The sequence below is a fragment of the Echinops telfairi genome, unplaced genomic scaffold (assembly GCF_000313985.2).
Source record: "Echinops telfairi isolate 266 unplaced genomic scaffold, ASM31398v2 ScPeMD7_7400;HRSCAF=8409, whole genome shotgun sequence".
Lineage (NCBI taxonomy): Eukaryota > Metazoa > Chordata > Mammalia > Afrosoricida > Tenrecidae > Echinops > Echinops telfairi.
In genome coordinates this window covers 20,267,618-20,284,739 of record NW_022111300.1, presented here as the reverse complement: position 1 = coordinate 20,284,739, position 17,122 = coordinate 20,267,618, and the positions used below count along the sequence as shown (strand labels likewise).

The 17,122-nt window shown below is 41.1% G+C and overlaps 1 protein-coding gene across 1 annotated transcript in view; it reads right to left on the bottom strand.

Annotated features, from left to right (window-relative positions):
* ASXL3 (ASXL transcriptional regulator 3) overlaps positions 1-17,122 on the bottom strand; it is a 171,837-nt gene that overhangs the window by 85,925 nt on the left and 68,790 nt on the right. Inside the window, exons 7-8 of the mRNA XM_045296281.1 lie at positions 4,416-4,533; positions 3,299-3,418 (exon numbers count right to left, since the gene is read on the bottom strand). Coding sequence (XP_045152216.1) covers positions 3,299-3,418; positions 4,416-4,533 — 238 coding nt within the window. The remainder of the gene's footprint in view (positions 1-3,298; positions 3,419-4,415; positions 4,534-17,122) is intronic.

Below are 17,122 nucleotides of genomic sequence, written 5' to 3'. Positions count from 1 at the left end.
TGCCACGTTTCTTCTTTCTGATTATGCTCATCTGGGCGGAGGGAAACCTCCACCCTTGCAGTCAGCAGCTACGTGCTATGTCTTCACACCACCCCGAATGCCTAATACCGTTTGGTGTTCCATGTTGGTTAGTTGATTCTGAATCATAGCGACTCCACGTGCCAGGGCAGAACTAGAGGCCCTGTGGTGGCATTGCTAGGGGATCTGACCACCAGCTCTTTTCTCCAGTGGAGCAGTTGGTGGGTCCCTGCTCATGACCCGTAGTTAGCAGCTGTGGCATGAGAAGTATTGTGCAACCTGGGCTACTACCAAAACTCATGGAACATCCAAAAATAAGAGCATACGTAGATAGATGTTTAATGGGCACACATATATGGGAGACTGAAAAAACGCTTCCTTCATTTGCATCAAATAAGCCACACCCCTCTGCTGCTTGCCTGGTTAGGTTAGTCACAGATCCTTCCTAGGAATCGTCTTCCTTGATTTTTGGTAGAGATTTGCTTGAACTACCTTAATTTAAATCTCTACTACTCCTTTCCCTTCTTTTTTGATTTCTAGACAATCAACCACTAAATCTTACGGGATTTCCTAACATAATTTACATAACATGGATATATGCAACTGGCTCTCTTTTTAAATCTTTCTTTAAAGATATATTGAGGATGGACATCCAGTAAACAAGGACTAGCATCAAGGAGCCCCGACAAGCTGAAGTACTTGGCAAGGGCCTAAGGCAAGTCCACTCTTAATTTACTTCTAGTCCTTATACTGGCTAAACAAATAGAGAGGCTGCTTGTCACGAGGGCTAAGTGCTGGACAGGTAACCCAGCAGCTGGTGGTTCAAACTCACGCAGCAGCTCCACAGGAGAAGCACTCAGCAATCTGTTGCTATCAAGGTCACAGAAACACAGCAAACTCGCAGGGGCCAGTGCATGCTACCATTTTGGCATCAACATGAGTCCAAAATTGACTGGACAGCACCCACCACCAAAGTATGGTTGAATTTCTTACACTCCGCACACCATGCTGGCTGCACTGAGGGGCCTGGCCAAGCATTTTGACTGAAGTTAATTTTCATAAGGTACATCTTATAGAGTTTCCTAGAAGCCAATTTGTGTAACAGCATTCAAAGATCAACTGACACTATTAAAAGCAAAACAAAAAGACCTGGAATTACATAGAGTGTCATAATATGGTAGTTTCAGGACAACTAAAAAAAATTCTTGTTTCATTTCAGTGGGCTATTGTTTTGTTTTAAGTTCCGGAGTTATAATAAATTAATATGGCCCTTCCAGCCATATTTCCTTATGTGATATGTATTATAATTCTGGACTCTATACGACTGGGGCCATAATCCCATTTTGGGGGGCATTTGCTACATATTAATGGACAAGAATAGCGGGAGATTAATACATGACTTTAGTAGAGGATTCGAACCAAGTTATACCTTTTGTTTCCTTGGGAGCATCTTTAAGACCCTACCATAGTAGAGGATGTGATTTACGACATCATCCTTTGTTTTGCTTGTATGCAGTATACTGGTACCCCCATACAGTTCTAGCACACTCAGGATACCTAGACAACCATATTGCTAGTTCATGCATGAGTTCTGGTAGAATTAAGAAGACCTGATGTGGCTTTTGGGCATTTTTGGCTTCTGGCTCTGGACCCTACCTTTGGCTCGCCTCTGTCTGACACTTAGATATGGGACTGGACATCACCCACCACTACGGGAGACATTTCTTGAGTTTCTGTGGGATGTTACAGAGAATCACAGAACCCAGGGACATGAGAAAATATAGTACTTTAGGGAAGAGAGGTGGGAAAATGAAGCAAAATAGCATCTTGGAACAGTTGGACATTTGTTTAATGTCCAACTCCTTGGGACTAATCACCTGGTATTAATTCTTCTACAGAAATCATTTCCATATTCTCTACATAGAGCTCTCTGTGTGGGTTTGTTACAGAAGCTGCTCATATTGAAGTATTACAACACTGGCAGAATTGGTAACAAACATGCGAGTGTATACCAAGAGCAATCATACACAAATACATTTTGGGCTAGATATTAAATCATATAGCTATTTCAAGTAGGAAAGGATGCAAAATAGAAAAAGTATGTTATGTTTAAAGAATTTGAAATAAAAATGAATTCTACTTCTCGGGATTTTTTTTTTTTTTAATCTAAGGGCTTAAAAACCCTATAAAAGAGCCTTTAAAAAAAAAAAAATATATATATATATATAGAAAGCTTTAGTGCCGGTTTTTAGTAAAATTCCCAGTACATGGTAGGCAATCAATAACTCTCTGTGGGAAAAAAAACAAATTAGTGGATTGGATTCTTGCTTGCTTTGACAAAACAGATAAACTCAGCAAGCATCTATTCTAAGTTGCCAAGAAAGCAAGTGGCAGAACCAGTAATAAAGTTCCAGTCAATAAATCTGTAGTCTCTACAAATCATGTTACAAGATGTTACAATGATCCATGTCTTCATCATTACCCTTATTCACATAAGAAATAACTACGCAGGTGAAATGAAGCCAACAGGTCCAGGTCATTCGACAAGGCAGGTACAGTCTAGATTTACAATATTAAAGTCAGAATATTTCCTTTTTCTTCTTCTTTTTCTTTTTAATTCACAAGTTTCTATTTCCCTAGATGCCACTGTAGGGTTCCACTTAAACAGCTAGCTGAAAGGAAACTTTCCAAATAAAATCTAGTGCTGACTTGCCAAGAGTCCCGAGTTGAGTCTCCCATACCTCGTTTTAGACTACGGTATTATCTGAAGCAGGCACTGCTGAATATTTGAAGCAGCAAAGATCACAAGCAAGGCAGAGCACTTATACTGCAACAGAACCCAGAGAAAATAGGAAAGGGCTTCAAAAGTTCGTGCAAAAATTCCATTATCTTTTCATTTTATTTCTCCATGAACCTTCTGAAGACCCTTCATACACCCTTCAGTTTAATGTAAACTTCATAAAGTTGTGGTTTTCTCAAAATGGTGTGTTTCCACATAGCAAAACCCAGTTGCAAAACAAAACCTTGCCCATTAATTAAATAGAATCAGACTCAGCAGATATTTGAATGTTAATATCATTTTAAATCTCTTACCTCAGTCACAAATTTACCATGACTAACTATAGTGTTTATTTCGCATCCTTACTGATTTTAGATGAATTGGAAAGAGTTTTATATCCTTACTTATCCATTGAGAGAAGAAAGAAAAACTTCCTGTAAGTTCACTTGAAAAAAAATATAAATCTCCAAAACGTAACATGGCAGGCTATTGAACACTCACCTAAACCAGACTTTTTTAATCGTTTTAAGTGCTGACTTGTTTGTTTTCCAGTGGGAGATTTTTGCCCATGTTTCATTTCTTTATCTGAACTGTCTGCTTCACCATTTTTAGATTCGGATCCTAAAAAAGGAAATAGTTATTATGTCATTATCTTCCTTGTGCTGTCCTTGAAAAGAAAAATCTAAAATTGTTTCTTTTTTTTTTAATGCAGATATCATCTCCTTTTCTAAGAGTTAATATACTCCCTTTGGCTACAATCTGATTCCCCTACTGGAAATAGAGAAAAGACCAATAAATCAATCAAAGAGAACAAAAAGCTAGAACAGATGGCCTAACAGTAGAGCAAAAATCCACATTCCTGTATCTGATAGCTTTTACAAGAAATAGATCTTTTGTTTAGCAATAATAACACGGATGCCTCTCCACAGTCCTGATGCCACTCTGAGACAATGCCAGATAGAGAAAGAGTGAGGAGAGAGGAAGGGCGCCAGAGCAGAGGGAGCTATCCCACCTTTAGAAATAACTTTATGCGGAAGGAGGAGGAGGAGGAGGAGGAAATGCAAGCAGCAGTCTACAGCCTAGTAGAGCTGATGAAGGGACAGAAGGTAAATGAGGAGACAAGGTCAGGGCTGCCGGAGGTGAGAACAGTTCCCAGAACACAAGAAGTCAGAAAGGGTTCCTGGTTTTGCAGCAGCGCTCGGAGGAACATTCATGCCAGGGAAGAACTGCTTTTGATGGCGATGCACACCAGCATGTGGTCCCACCATTCAAGTTCAACACTCACACAAAGGCAAGAGTCACAAAGACAACACAAATCCAGCTAGGCTCACTCCCGGCACGGTTTCGTCAACTGTGGACATGACAAATCTAGTCAGTGGACGGTGCGTGAGCTCGTGCCCCCCACCTTTTGGTTTAAAGAGGTAAATAATCTGCATTTTAGAATTCCTGAAATAGAGGGATTTAAAAACAATTTTTTTTCCTCAATTAAGCCACACCTCAAGTAGAAATATGATTCAGCTTCAAGAAAAGAAAAAGAAAGAAACAGTGACATCTTTCTCAGCCAGGATGTCTCCTTAGGGAAGAAATTGGCCACGCATACAATATTTTAGCTTTTTACCTGAAGGCGAATCCGACTGTTCATCAGACACCTTTAATGGTGTCAAGACAACACGAGGAACAGTCTTGTTTACCATCATTGAGACTCCATTTCTTCTTTTCTGCTGCTGCCTCAGAGCCTACGAAACATGATGATAAAATAGAGCATAAATATATAACTAAAATGCAATGATAACTGCATTAAACGAGATCCATCTGCCCAGCTGGACACAGAGCCTCTGCAGAAACTTCAACTCCACAGAGCCACTCATTGTCAGGATTCGGAAGAGTCACCTTCGAGTAATTTCCCCTCAAAAGCACAAAAAGCAGGCGTTGGCAACGGGTAGAGACCTGAGACCATTTCAGCGCCATTCTAACAAAGCAGCACTTAACGAGTGGGTTGTTCTACGTTGGCAGAATGGCTTGAGGCCCATGGAATGTGAAACGACTCCCAAGCAAAATAAATGTAAAATAAATGTGTCGAAACCAGGATAAAAATATATGTGTCTGCACTTCTCTCGCAGGTGCGCGCTCTCCAGGGCACCGCTCAGTCAATCAAGTTAACGCCGAGCGTCATCAGTATGTACAGCATGTAAGGACTACAGTATTGATGCACTCACTCAGCCGTGGGGAGCACTGCACAAAATCACTGAACATGGCAGCAATCATTTATCTCTGTGAAGGGAATCAGTCCTAATCTGGGGAACCTTGCAGCACTTGGCTTCTGTCTGCTTGACTTTGGGCATTAACCTTCAGAACACGAACATGACAGCATTCCGGCAAATCCGGGAGAGGGGGGGAGGGCGGGGGGCATTGAAAATGATAAAGAGTCAATCTGTCCAAATGGGAACGCTTTGTGTTTCTTCAATGAATCAGCCACGGTGATGATAACGTAGTGAAAGGCATTTAAAAGTTTGGAAATACAGCTTATCTAGCTGATCGTTTTATACAGAAAATTACCTGTAATAAAATAGGGTCTTAAGCACATGAAACTGAAGAGCCATTAAATTCACAGTCGCAGGAAATGCTCAGTCTCCTCCAAAGGTTAAAAGGCTGGCTGTAGACTGTCTCAAACCTTTTTATTCCTGGTTTCTAGGTAATTTCTGTCAATTTTACAGCATCTCAGTTACTTGATTAATGTTCTTCAGCCAATAGTTGTCAGAATCTCCTGAAATATTGCGGACTTTATATCCCCTCCCTGCCAGAAATAATCCCACTTTATTTGGGAAGAGTATTAGCTCAATGTCCAACTTGTTGATCATGAAATTTAGCAAATCAAATAATTACAGATGTGAAAAAGTAAATAAATACCAGTGGACTCAGAGAAGGCATAGTAAGATGATATATGAAGCCACAGGGGAAGCAAATGACTTGGGAACTCTATTACAAATGCTACTGTTACTAATGATAGCAGGAGACGTCCTGCTTTCAATTGTTACATTCGCTGAGTGCTTACGCAGTGCCATGCACTGTCACAATAGAGGAGCCACAAAGATGAATAGGTTCATTCTCCTCATCTCTAGTCCACATCCATTAATTCATTTAACAAGAGCTTGTGTGCTATAAAATATCTAAGGCATTTACTCTTTTCATTCTTCCCAGGAAAGTACATAATTGCATAAATTTCTCTAGCTTTGTGTTAGAACTCAAAGCACTTTATAGACATTAACCTATCAATCCAGGAGTAAAACAAAATGAGACAACGCTGTACTTCAGATGACAATGACAGCCCCCTTTGCCCACTAAGTATGACTTCACAAAGCAGTCAAGGCTGGGGGAAGACAGATCAATTTCCAGGAAGCTGGATGGGTTAGGCAGGGGTTTGCTAGACGCACAGCCCAAGGGTGGTTCACACCAGCAGCTCCACAGGACAAAGCAGGAGCTTTCTGCTTCCCAAAAGACTGTCAGCCTTTGAAACCCCATGGGGCAGTTCTACTCCGTCCTACAGTCATTAGGAGTTGGAAAGCCTACTGAACAGTTTTCTGGCCTATAGAGCTGCGATGAATTGGAAACCCCAAGGAGCAGTTCTCCTCTTACATGGCTGCTAGGAGTTGGGATTAACTTGATAGTAGTGGGCTCTGTTTTTGGTATGCACCATAGATCTCAACTGTGACCCTTGGCAATTCAAGTAGGAATGTTTTCATTGGTATATCGTGTGTGCGCGTGCACATGTGTGTGTACACATGTGTCAATATTTGTAAATGTGGCTTAAAAAATTACTAGAGTTCTAAAGCTGCAATCAAAAGTTCATGAAGTAAAATAGTAAGTATAAAAGCAAAATTTTTGCCTTCAATTACTACAGTGGAGGGGATTTGCATTAATTATAAGAATCAATAAATTAGTACCAAAGGTGGGGCAAATGACCAAAAGAATATGACAAAAAGAAACCCTAGCTATTTTTATAACATTTTGTTTTGTTAGAAATAAACATACAAATATATCATTCACAATTTCTACATAAACAGCTCAATGATACTTCACATTGTATCTCAGCTTTACTCTGTACCCATATATGTTCGTGACCATTAATTTAGGTTCATTGACCCTTAAAATTCTCAGCTGTGTTTTAATTGTTATCAGATTAAGCTCCATAGACTAGTCCTTACTAATTTAAGGTAAACATTTTTTTAAAAAATTAATTGGGCTAAAAATAGCTTGATGAGGCTGTTTTAGTACTAGATGTAAAGATTACTTCCTGATGTTAATTTAGGGTGTTCCCCCAATCTCACTGTATGTTGAAAACACAGCTAAACAAGCCTCAAAGGAGAAATTATTTGTCTCTCACTGTGTAAATAAGAGAGACACTAAAATAACTAGTCCAGTGCAAACATTAGCTTCTATGACCTAAGGCCAAAAGAATGGAGGAGCCACGTGGAGACCCACACCAGTGCGAAGAGGCTTCCCCTGCCACTGGATCCACATGACTTTCCACCCACTGGCCTGTGATCTTCTGCACTTGGTGTCATCGCATGTTTTGTGTGAGTCTCTAGAGGAATTTACAGACTGGTACTGGACATAGGGGCTAATATCAGACTTGATCTGGACAAGGCTACGATGTTTGGGGTGACAGTCGAGAGGTTAATGCTACTGTTCTATTTTTCACATAGGGTATGGTTACTATCTAAACTCTTAGGTTCACTAAGCTCTCTTAGTGAACAAATCTTTAGGAAATGCCTTGTAGCATTTATGACCATAAGTTACAGCCTTTAATAGACCTACTGGTGTCTGAGGCTCCCCATCTCAGACTGAGCCCTCTATTCATTTTGGTATCTCATAGAATGTCCCTTAACACAATTGCGACATCAACTGTGCTCCACAGGATTTTCAACAGCTAATTTTTCAGGAGATCACCAGACCTCTTTGGAGTGACTTGAATTTCAAACCGTTCTGTTAGCATGTCAAGCATACTAACCTTCTGAATCATTATTAAAAGTATTATTACTGTTTAGGGGAATAAAAAAGACCAAAAGAACTGGGTGATGCCTAGCAACCAATACAGACTGCTAGGAGAGAGATCACCTAAGAAGGCCCTACAGGATGAGGGATGGGGAAGGCGATAATGGGGAGCAAAACTAAAAAAAAAAAAAAAATTAAGGCCATATTTAACTACTCAAACAGAGACTTGTGTAACCCCTGAGGCTGAACAGAACTCAATCCCATGGTTCAATTACCAGGCAAGCAATAAGTTTTTTAACATAAATGGTAACCCTGGGGACAGATGCACTCCTTAAAATAGCCAACCATTCTAGATCAAGAGAACAGCAATTGCCCAAGACAAAGTTCAGAAAGCAGGAGGGGCACGGAGAGGAGGCGGAATGGAAAGAAGACACAGAGAAGTAGGATGACGGATGTTACATTACAGAAGGTGCAATCAATGAAGTGAAACAAAATGTGTATAGATTGTTGAATGTCACATAGATTTGCTTTGTAAACCTTCACCAAAGTCACAGTAAAATGATGACTTTCAAAAAAATCAGTTTTCTTTTTCATTTATTTTAAAGGGTAAAAATGGAGTCAAGGCAGGGACAAAGGAATGATTATTAATATTCAATAGATTTATGAATATGTATTTCTCGGTTATTAGAAAATTTTAACAATAAGCATTTTAGAAAATGCTGGAAGTTGGAGAAAAAAAAAATTGTTGGCTCAATTGAGATGCCTGGGATTGTTGGGCTGGACCAAAAAGTAACCATGTATTTATTGTACCCAGAGGCATGCTGAATATTGATTTCTAGCTTTGCATAGTAGGGCTTGCTTGTCTTTTTTCCCCCCCTCCTCCCACTCTTATCCCCTCCTACACACACACACACACACCTCTCTCTTTTGGTTATTTAGCTCAACTTCAAAAAACATGAGGCAGGGTATGGACCAGCGGACTGGGAGTAAGACCAGTGGCAAGACAAGTGAAAGAAACTGGAGGGAGTGGGAGAGCCCCTACTCTGTCTGAGGGGGCAGTTGCTACCCGAGAAAAGCAGCAGGGCGGGATTTTTAGGTGAATTTTTCTGTTTTTAAACTGAGATGACTTGGACCAAATTTAGCCCGAAGGTACCGTTCTATGATGGTTACAACTACGAAACTTCTCTTGCCCAAGGCCACCACCACACCACTGCCCAGCGTAGGTGCTGAAAGGCCTCTCATCTAGGGAGCTGAACTGTAGCAAAAGGGGATAGCTACAGAGATGCTTTTATGGCGATGATGCAATGGTAGGGATGAGGTGGTCTAGTCAGGAAGATACTCAACTAACTAGCTGAGCAATGCCGGGTCAGCTATCTCAACTGAGGCTGTAAAATAGGGCGGTGGTGTTGCTAAGATGTTGCAAACAGGACATCCACAGAACAGTACTACACACCTACACCTAATGGCATACAGTAAATATTCTCCTGTATTTAAATTATGTATCCCCCCTGCGATAAATGCATTTTTAAAGTACCGTGCTAGGATGCTCTGTAAGCAGTGCTGATCCCTATCAGCCAACATGACAATTTTTTGTTATGCTTTGTTTTCACGATCTTACATTTTCGTGAGAAACTGACAAGGAAACACATAAAATAAAAATGATCATTTCACACACAGACAGAGCTATAAAAACAGAAACCAATATAATGAGGCAGCATAACTGAGGTGGGAGAACCACTATAATTAGGCTGGGAGTGCAGAAAAGGCCTCTCTTAGGAGACGATGATGAAGTTGGGAACAAAATGATAAGAACCACCCAATCATATGAAGACTGTGGGGTCCCCGGAGAGTGGAGAAACTGGATCCCTAGAAGGCTCCGGAGACAAGCAGAAGGCAAGGTGGCTGCAGGAAAGGATGAGGAAGATGGCCGAGATGGTGCAGAATGAAACACGCTGTCCGAGGGTCAACTTCCGCATAGGGGGAACCCGCTTCAGGGGCACCACAGAGCTCTCCTAGGTTTCTCCACGACTATAAATTTTGGGGGCACAGAGGGTCTTACTTTTCTCCCACACATTGGCTGGTGGATTTTGAGTGACCGATCTTGCAGTTAGAAGCCCAGCGTCTACACCACGAAGCCACCAGGGCTCCTACGGGAAGGAACAGGGCTGTTATTTGGCCCATCGCCCCAGTTCTTTCCTCACCACCATGGCGTTACCACAGTAACACTTCGGGGGCAAAGATTCGAGATGAAGCACAGTAAACAAAAAGCCTAGGGTGTGTGCTAACCGTGAAATACTGTTTCATTTATTTATTCAGAAAATATTGACATGGCTCCACTGCATGTGACCCACTGCATTCCAGGTCCTGGACAAGTCTCTTAACAGTTCAGGGCATTTCGAAAAGGCCCTTCCTTCAAAGCTGTGGGCACATTTGTGCCTCTGAGCCTCTACATTAACAATTTCTTATGTCTGCCAGGGTTTTCCTTCTAATATGTGAGAAGCTCATTTTCTAAGATACTTCACGTCTTTGTTTACAAACTTTGATTTCCTATCATATTCTCCACGCCACTCCCCTCCCTGTACTTTAATTTTTCTTCCCATAGTACTAATTAGCTTGTACACACTCTATGGGGTACAGGTCACTGGGCCAAAAGGTCAGAAGATTCTAGGTTCCACTCTTGGCTGGACTCACTAAACACACATTTCACCCTTTGTCTGTCAGTGTGCATGTTGCTGTAATGATGAAAGCTATAAAACTAATAGTTCAAGTATTAGCAGTTTACCTGTGGTGGCCAGGTCTCAATGGATCTTCCAGCCTAAGACAGACTAGAAAGAAGGACCTGGCAATCTATTTCTAAATACTTGGTCAGGGAAAAGCTTATGCACGGCAGCGGAACATGTGTGCTGTAATGCTGGAAGATGGAGCGCCTGGCTGAAAGGCACTCAGAACGCCCTCAGGGAAGAGCCGTTTCCGCAAAGTGGAGTTGACCCTAACGATGTGTGTGAACTAAAGCTTCCGGTCTTTCTTGGTCAATGTGGCACCACCCACATTGAGAAGAAACTGCTGCCAAGATCACTTAATAATTGGAACATGGTCTGTGCAGGGTATTCATCTAGGAAAATTAACAGTCATCAAAACTGAAATGGAACACATACAGATCAGTAATGTGGGCACCAGTGATCCAAAATGGAATGCGACTAGCAATGTTGTATTACGCAGCCCTAGGCAAGTCCCTGGGGGGAACCCACCGGGAGGGTCAGCAAAAAGGCAGAGACCTCAGGGAAATGGACCAACACCAGAGCAGCACCAATGGGCTCCCCCAGCGCGAGGGCTGCAAGGCTGGTGATGCAGGACTGAGCAGTGCGCCTGGCGGTTGTCCCCAGGGTCTGACCTGGCTCAGTGTCACCTAGCCACAAGAACATATTCTATAATGTCACTTTTCTTCCCTCTCTCCTCCAAACTGCTAGTTTCATAAGGGGTATGTTAGGGATACTTCAGAGCCCTTCAAAGCTACACCCTTCCTTGAGGCTGGTCCCCAAGGCTTCCCTCAGCAGAGACTCTACATACCTGGGTTCCTTTCAACCAAAAAAGGCACCTTTTTTTTTTGGGGGGGGGGGGGTGGACTTTTACAAATCCTCCTGCTCTGCTACCTGCACAGCACCTATTCAGGCTACAAGTACACCGTTCAACTTTGCAACACTCATGCGAAGTGCAGCTTGTTGATTTTTGCTCCCTAGTTATATTATGGACGGACAGACTTTCCAAAGTTTCAATAGCTCCTCAAATTAAATAAATGTAAGGTATGTGTTTAACGCAGGAGGATAAGGAAGAAAAAGGGGGGGGGGGCATTGCGCTCATCCGTCTTTAACTAGCTGAAGCAGAGCCCCTGAGAAGCCACTGTTTAGATAGGACTTTTCTTGAAAGGCACCCAACAAGACGATGACAATTGAATTACTGGGCAATTTTGTCTACAGTCATCCGCTGATTTCTCCACATCACAGAAACTTAAACACATCAACACGTGAAGCTGCTGTTTATCAACATATTCTCCCGGCTACGTGTGCACACTTTTGAAGGAAGTGTTTTGTCTTTCTATAGCTGACACAAAAGAATCCTGCGCGCTTCGTTTTGCACCATATAAACATGGCCGTTTAGGCACCCGTGAGAGACTCAAACTGGGTTCCTTTGAAGTGCCCCCCCCCCCCATTTTGTGACCAAAACGAAGTACGAAAGGGGCTAGACCAGGACTGTATGTCAATGGGGTAATGTTTCCCAAGGAGACCCTCACAGCACGGCCCTGGCTCCCTTGAATGAGCAAGTGCGCCGTCAAGATGGGAAACACATCTCTGGCGCAACTCTCATGGCCTTTTCGAAATTTCAAAAGTCAGCTTTCAATTTTCCTAAATTTCTTCCTAATAACCCATAGTAATCCTCCTGTATATTTCGATAAAAATCTATTCTGAGCTCGCTTCTCTGCCTTTAATGCAACTTGCTTAAGCAGATCTCCTATGAAGCCACTGTTTTAACGGGGCCTTTTTTTTGGAAGGCACCCAAAACAAGACAGTGAGGTACTTTTTCTGTAGCCATCCACTAAGCGCAGTCTCACGTCTGAGTGTGTTTTGTTTGGGATAAACCCAGGCATGTATAAACTGGAATTGTAATAGCAGTACATTTTTACTTACCATTTTATGTATGTGAACAGATATACCTAACTATGTACAATTATTCCTCACTTATCGACTATCTCATTATCCACATTTTGCATCTACAATCGTAAATATCCTATCAGACCATTTTGCATATTCTTGATGTATGTCTGAAAGTAAAAAGTTCCAAGTGGTGAGGTGAGAGTAACACTGGCTATTGTGTTGAGTATGTGCCAAGGGACTGGGCCATCATCCTCAGTGCTTTGACAGTTATGTCATGATATGATTTGGCAATTGTGTACTGATATAGCCATCCTCCATTTTTCACCTAACGTGGATTTCCACATAACAACATGCTCTTTGGGACTTAACCATGCTAATAAGTGTGGAGTGGATGTACAAGTATATAAATGTATGTATTTATATCTAAGCTGGAAAGTCTCCTGGCAGCAAACAAGATGTCGGACTCCCTTCCTAGTAAAAATCGTACTAGCCAGAATATTTCCCTCTGAGTCTTCCTGTAATACAGACTTGGGAGGTGGGTGGGCATCAACCTCTCCCCTTCTTATAATATTCCTTTAAGGAATCTTCCAAGCATCATAAGTGAATTTTTTATATACAATCTGATAGGCATGATCAGTCTGGCCATCTCCTAGGCAGTCTTCCAGGCCTGGGTCTGGGGAATCTCTTCGCAATGGGGAATTACTTGTATCGCCTCAGCTTCACCTGGGAACTTCAACAGAAATCCCAAATGGAATTTATTTGGCAATTATCTCAATTTGAACACCCCATAACATAGAAAATAAAAATCCATGTACTCCAGAAAATAGGCTTACAACAACGACTTAAGGCAGCTGTATAAACCGTGTCCCACGTAAGTGTGTCCCAAAAGAGGGCATGTTCTATTGTGCTGCAATGCTTGGGGAACACCTTTTTTCTATTCCACACAAAGGGACCTAATTAGCTAGTCATGGCCCTCCTGATTTGCTTATAATATGGTTTTATTTTTACCTCCACATTATATAAGACGTCTCAATATAATAGTCTCAATTCATGTTGGGAGGGCTAAGATCAATGCGGCACCTTCCGTTGTCTCGAGCTTAACTTGCAAAGGTAATGGAAGATCTTACTGAACAATTTTATATCCCTTAAGTTCAAAGCCAGTAGAAAAGTACCACATCAGTAAACAAGCAGGTGGCAAGCATATGTGCAGTCTACTCTGAAGGAACGTAGTCTCACCTCGACGTTCTGGTGCTCACCTCACACAGTACAATTCCCAATCCTGTGGCATTAGGTAGGAGCAGCACAATTGAACTTACCAAGTTCAATGCGGCCAGGAACTTTCTTTGTTAGAGAAATTTACAGGCTTAAAAACTGGAAGTACACTTACTTTGTAAAGCATGCCTGCATAATAGAACAGTCTGAGAGACCTGAAGATCATGCCTCACATCAATTACAATTCTGACTTTGAGCAAAAGGGAAGAAATAAGAAATCAAAATAGGCTGGCTGAACAGGATTTCTCTAGAGATGTTGTCTGCTATTCTCATGTAAAATAGAGAGAAATCTTTAAAAATGTTCTTTCCTAACCAGTTTGTCAAATAACTGAGGATATCGAAAGGTTCTCATGTCTACTCTACTAGAAGAATAAAATGCAAAATGAGAGGACAGTGTGTTAACTTGTGATTTGCATAGACGAGGAATGCCTGCTTTATTTGACCATCAATGATGCAACACAGGAAACACGGAGTTCAATAGATCCTTTAGTAATAACAGGAAACCATCACACACAGTGAATGCTATACCTTCAATCATTAGAAACAAACACATAGGGAATAACAGGCTCCATCGGGTGCCAGCAATGGGCATTGCTGCTAGCATGCTGAAGGTCGACACAGAAACTGCTATCATACAACATAACATAACCCTTGGAATTTCAGTGTTGGTCAAACATTACAGCGTTAATGCCAAATGTCAAGAATGAATTTGCTTTATCATGGCAAGAGAGAAAACGATTTGCTACTTTATGAATAAATTCTACTCCCTGAATAATTAATGAGGGACCCAAATAAACTAATAAAAACAACAGAGGCTAAGCCATTTCTCTTTTGAAAGGATGTGCTCAATATTAAGCTTTGCTTTTACTCTGCGATTTAAACCCAAATGTAGTCCTTCTTCATTCTTCTTCAAGATCCAAGATCAAATCATTCTGTACTCTTGGAATCATTACAACTAAAATGACAAAGCAGGCAGAAGAGAAGTAACAAGGTAATAATCAGCAATCTGTTTCTCTCCAGAAGCTTCTGAATAAGCTCATTATGTTTAACAAAATTTGAAAACACTACAGGAATAGAAATATATTATTCATGTAGCTACACACAACATCGGATGTTTGATGATTACAAGGCAAAAGAGGTTTAAATATTAAGGGGCGGTGAAAATACCCTATGTCAACAGTCAAGGGGTATGATAGCTCCCATATTGCCCAGTCTGTAATTACAGTGCAAACGACAGTGCTGTAAAGAAAACCAAATCCCCCGTCTGCAGTAATCTGCTTTGAACAAGAGTAGGGTGGGGATTGGTCTTAAGAGCTGGTAAATTATGCCTGCCTGATTTTGCTCAGAAGTTTGTTTTTAATGATTTTATGTTGATTAGAAACCTACTGGTTTGGGGCTTTTTCCCTACTTCTTTTGTTTTTCTTCCCCGCCTACTTCTTTCTAAGAATTGACCCTGGCCAATGTATACTTGGGACTATTGAGACTCCACTGACTCAGAATATATTTTGGTTAAATAATAAGGTCTAAACGTCGGGAAATCATGCCACTGATATATGTGTGCTGGTACTGAAAGTTAGTGGTGTTTTCATAAATCGTTCAGAAATAGTGGCTATGCCACTTACTACAAGTTTGTGAATTTTCTTTAGCAGTGTGTCCAAAAGTGATCTCTTCTGCTACCGACCACGTGTTGAAAGGTAGTGTTAGTTAAGAGGACAGACTCTGAAATTATAATCTGGGTTCAAATACTCTCTCTAAGGTGTCTACTACTCGAGTGATTTTGAACATGCCATTTAACTTCTCTTATTTAGCCCATAGCTCTTCGTTTTCTTTATTTGAAAAATAGGGAAAATAGTGCATACTTATAGAATTTTTATGATGAGTCAGTGGTCTGTCACATGTAAATGCATAGTTTTGTGCCTAGAACATATGAAATATAAATGTCACAGTATTCTTTTTACAGTCACCCAGCTGACATAGACTGTTAAGTTCACGTCATATATTTCATGTATGCACATACACAAAGATATATTTTTAAAATGTGGAACACACACACATATATAGACATGTATACAGTATAATTACAAATAATTCTACATAGTCCTAGCTATTCAGCTATCCCAAAGAAAAGAAAGCTGCAGATCTGCTGAGACTGCTACAATTTAAAATGCTGCATGTTCAGTCAATTTTTGAAATGCTGTCTTAAAAAATTCAGCAATTACAGGGAATCCAGACAAAATCCTGCAGGAGTAGCTTTTCTTGTGAATGTATTTCCAATATGAATTTGATTATTAATCAAACATCAACATATCTACTATAGCAAACCATATTCTCTGAGGTACCACCGTTCCTTTCCATCATAAAGTAGCAGATGTTAACAAATGAATTTTAAAAGCTCAGGATATGACAAAGCATTCAAGAAGTAATGAGGTTTCTTGAAACACAACTCAAATCTTAAGCAAACATGGGGCACATCCCATGAGCACATGCTTAACAACAACAACAACAAAACACTAATTCAAAGTAGAGCTATGTTTAGTTAATTAAAAAAAAGTCCAAATGACATGAGCCCAAACTAAGAAAGCGAAACATAATGGTGCACATCAATCTAATAATTCGAGTCTCCCTTGGTCTTCAGATTCAGAAGGATTGAGCAGGCACCCGTAGGCTACACTGCTGCTCTTCAGATGTACAAAGGTGAGTCAAGAAGTACTGCTACAAGATCATAGAAACCACTATTAAACAGAGGTATTAAAACGTGACGCTATTGTTTCCCAACCTACCTGCCATCTGGACCGCAATATTTCTGAAGGTGGAATGCTTCCCTGTCTAACCTGTCCCTACAGAATTACGCTCTCTTCCATTTATATGCAGAACAGAACTACAGCTTCAGCATGACTGAGGGGCTCAAATGCTGTTCCTTTTCATTGTGCTTTGAGTGTGAGGAACACATAAAAAGATCAAGGCTGTTAGGCAGATGGGAAAGGCGCTCCAGTGATGGACTCCGAGGCCCCAGCTCTCGCTCTCCTTCAAAGAATGAGCAGGGGAAGGGTCATGCTGGGGGGGAAAATCCCTTGGTGTAACTTTCCTAGCCTGTTTCTCCCCAGTGCAGATTATATTTTCCTTAAAACGTCTTCCTAGATCACCGATGATATCGGTGCCATACCGAAGTGTGGTGAGTAAATCACAGTGCCCAGCTTTCAGAAAGAATATCTGGGGTCCTAAAGGCTTGTCTTAAAACAAGCAGACATATAAGTATAATGTCAGATACAAGTCCACACCGAGGAAGCATACAAGACTGCGTGATTCAAGAATTGTAAATAACAAAATCTAAGAGCAGAGGAGGGAACAATATTAGAGCTTAAAATTCTGAGCACTCGGTTTGCAGAAGGCTAGACATTGACAGTAAAAACCC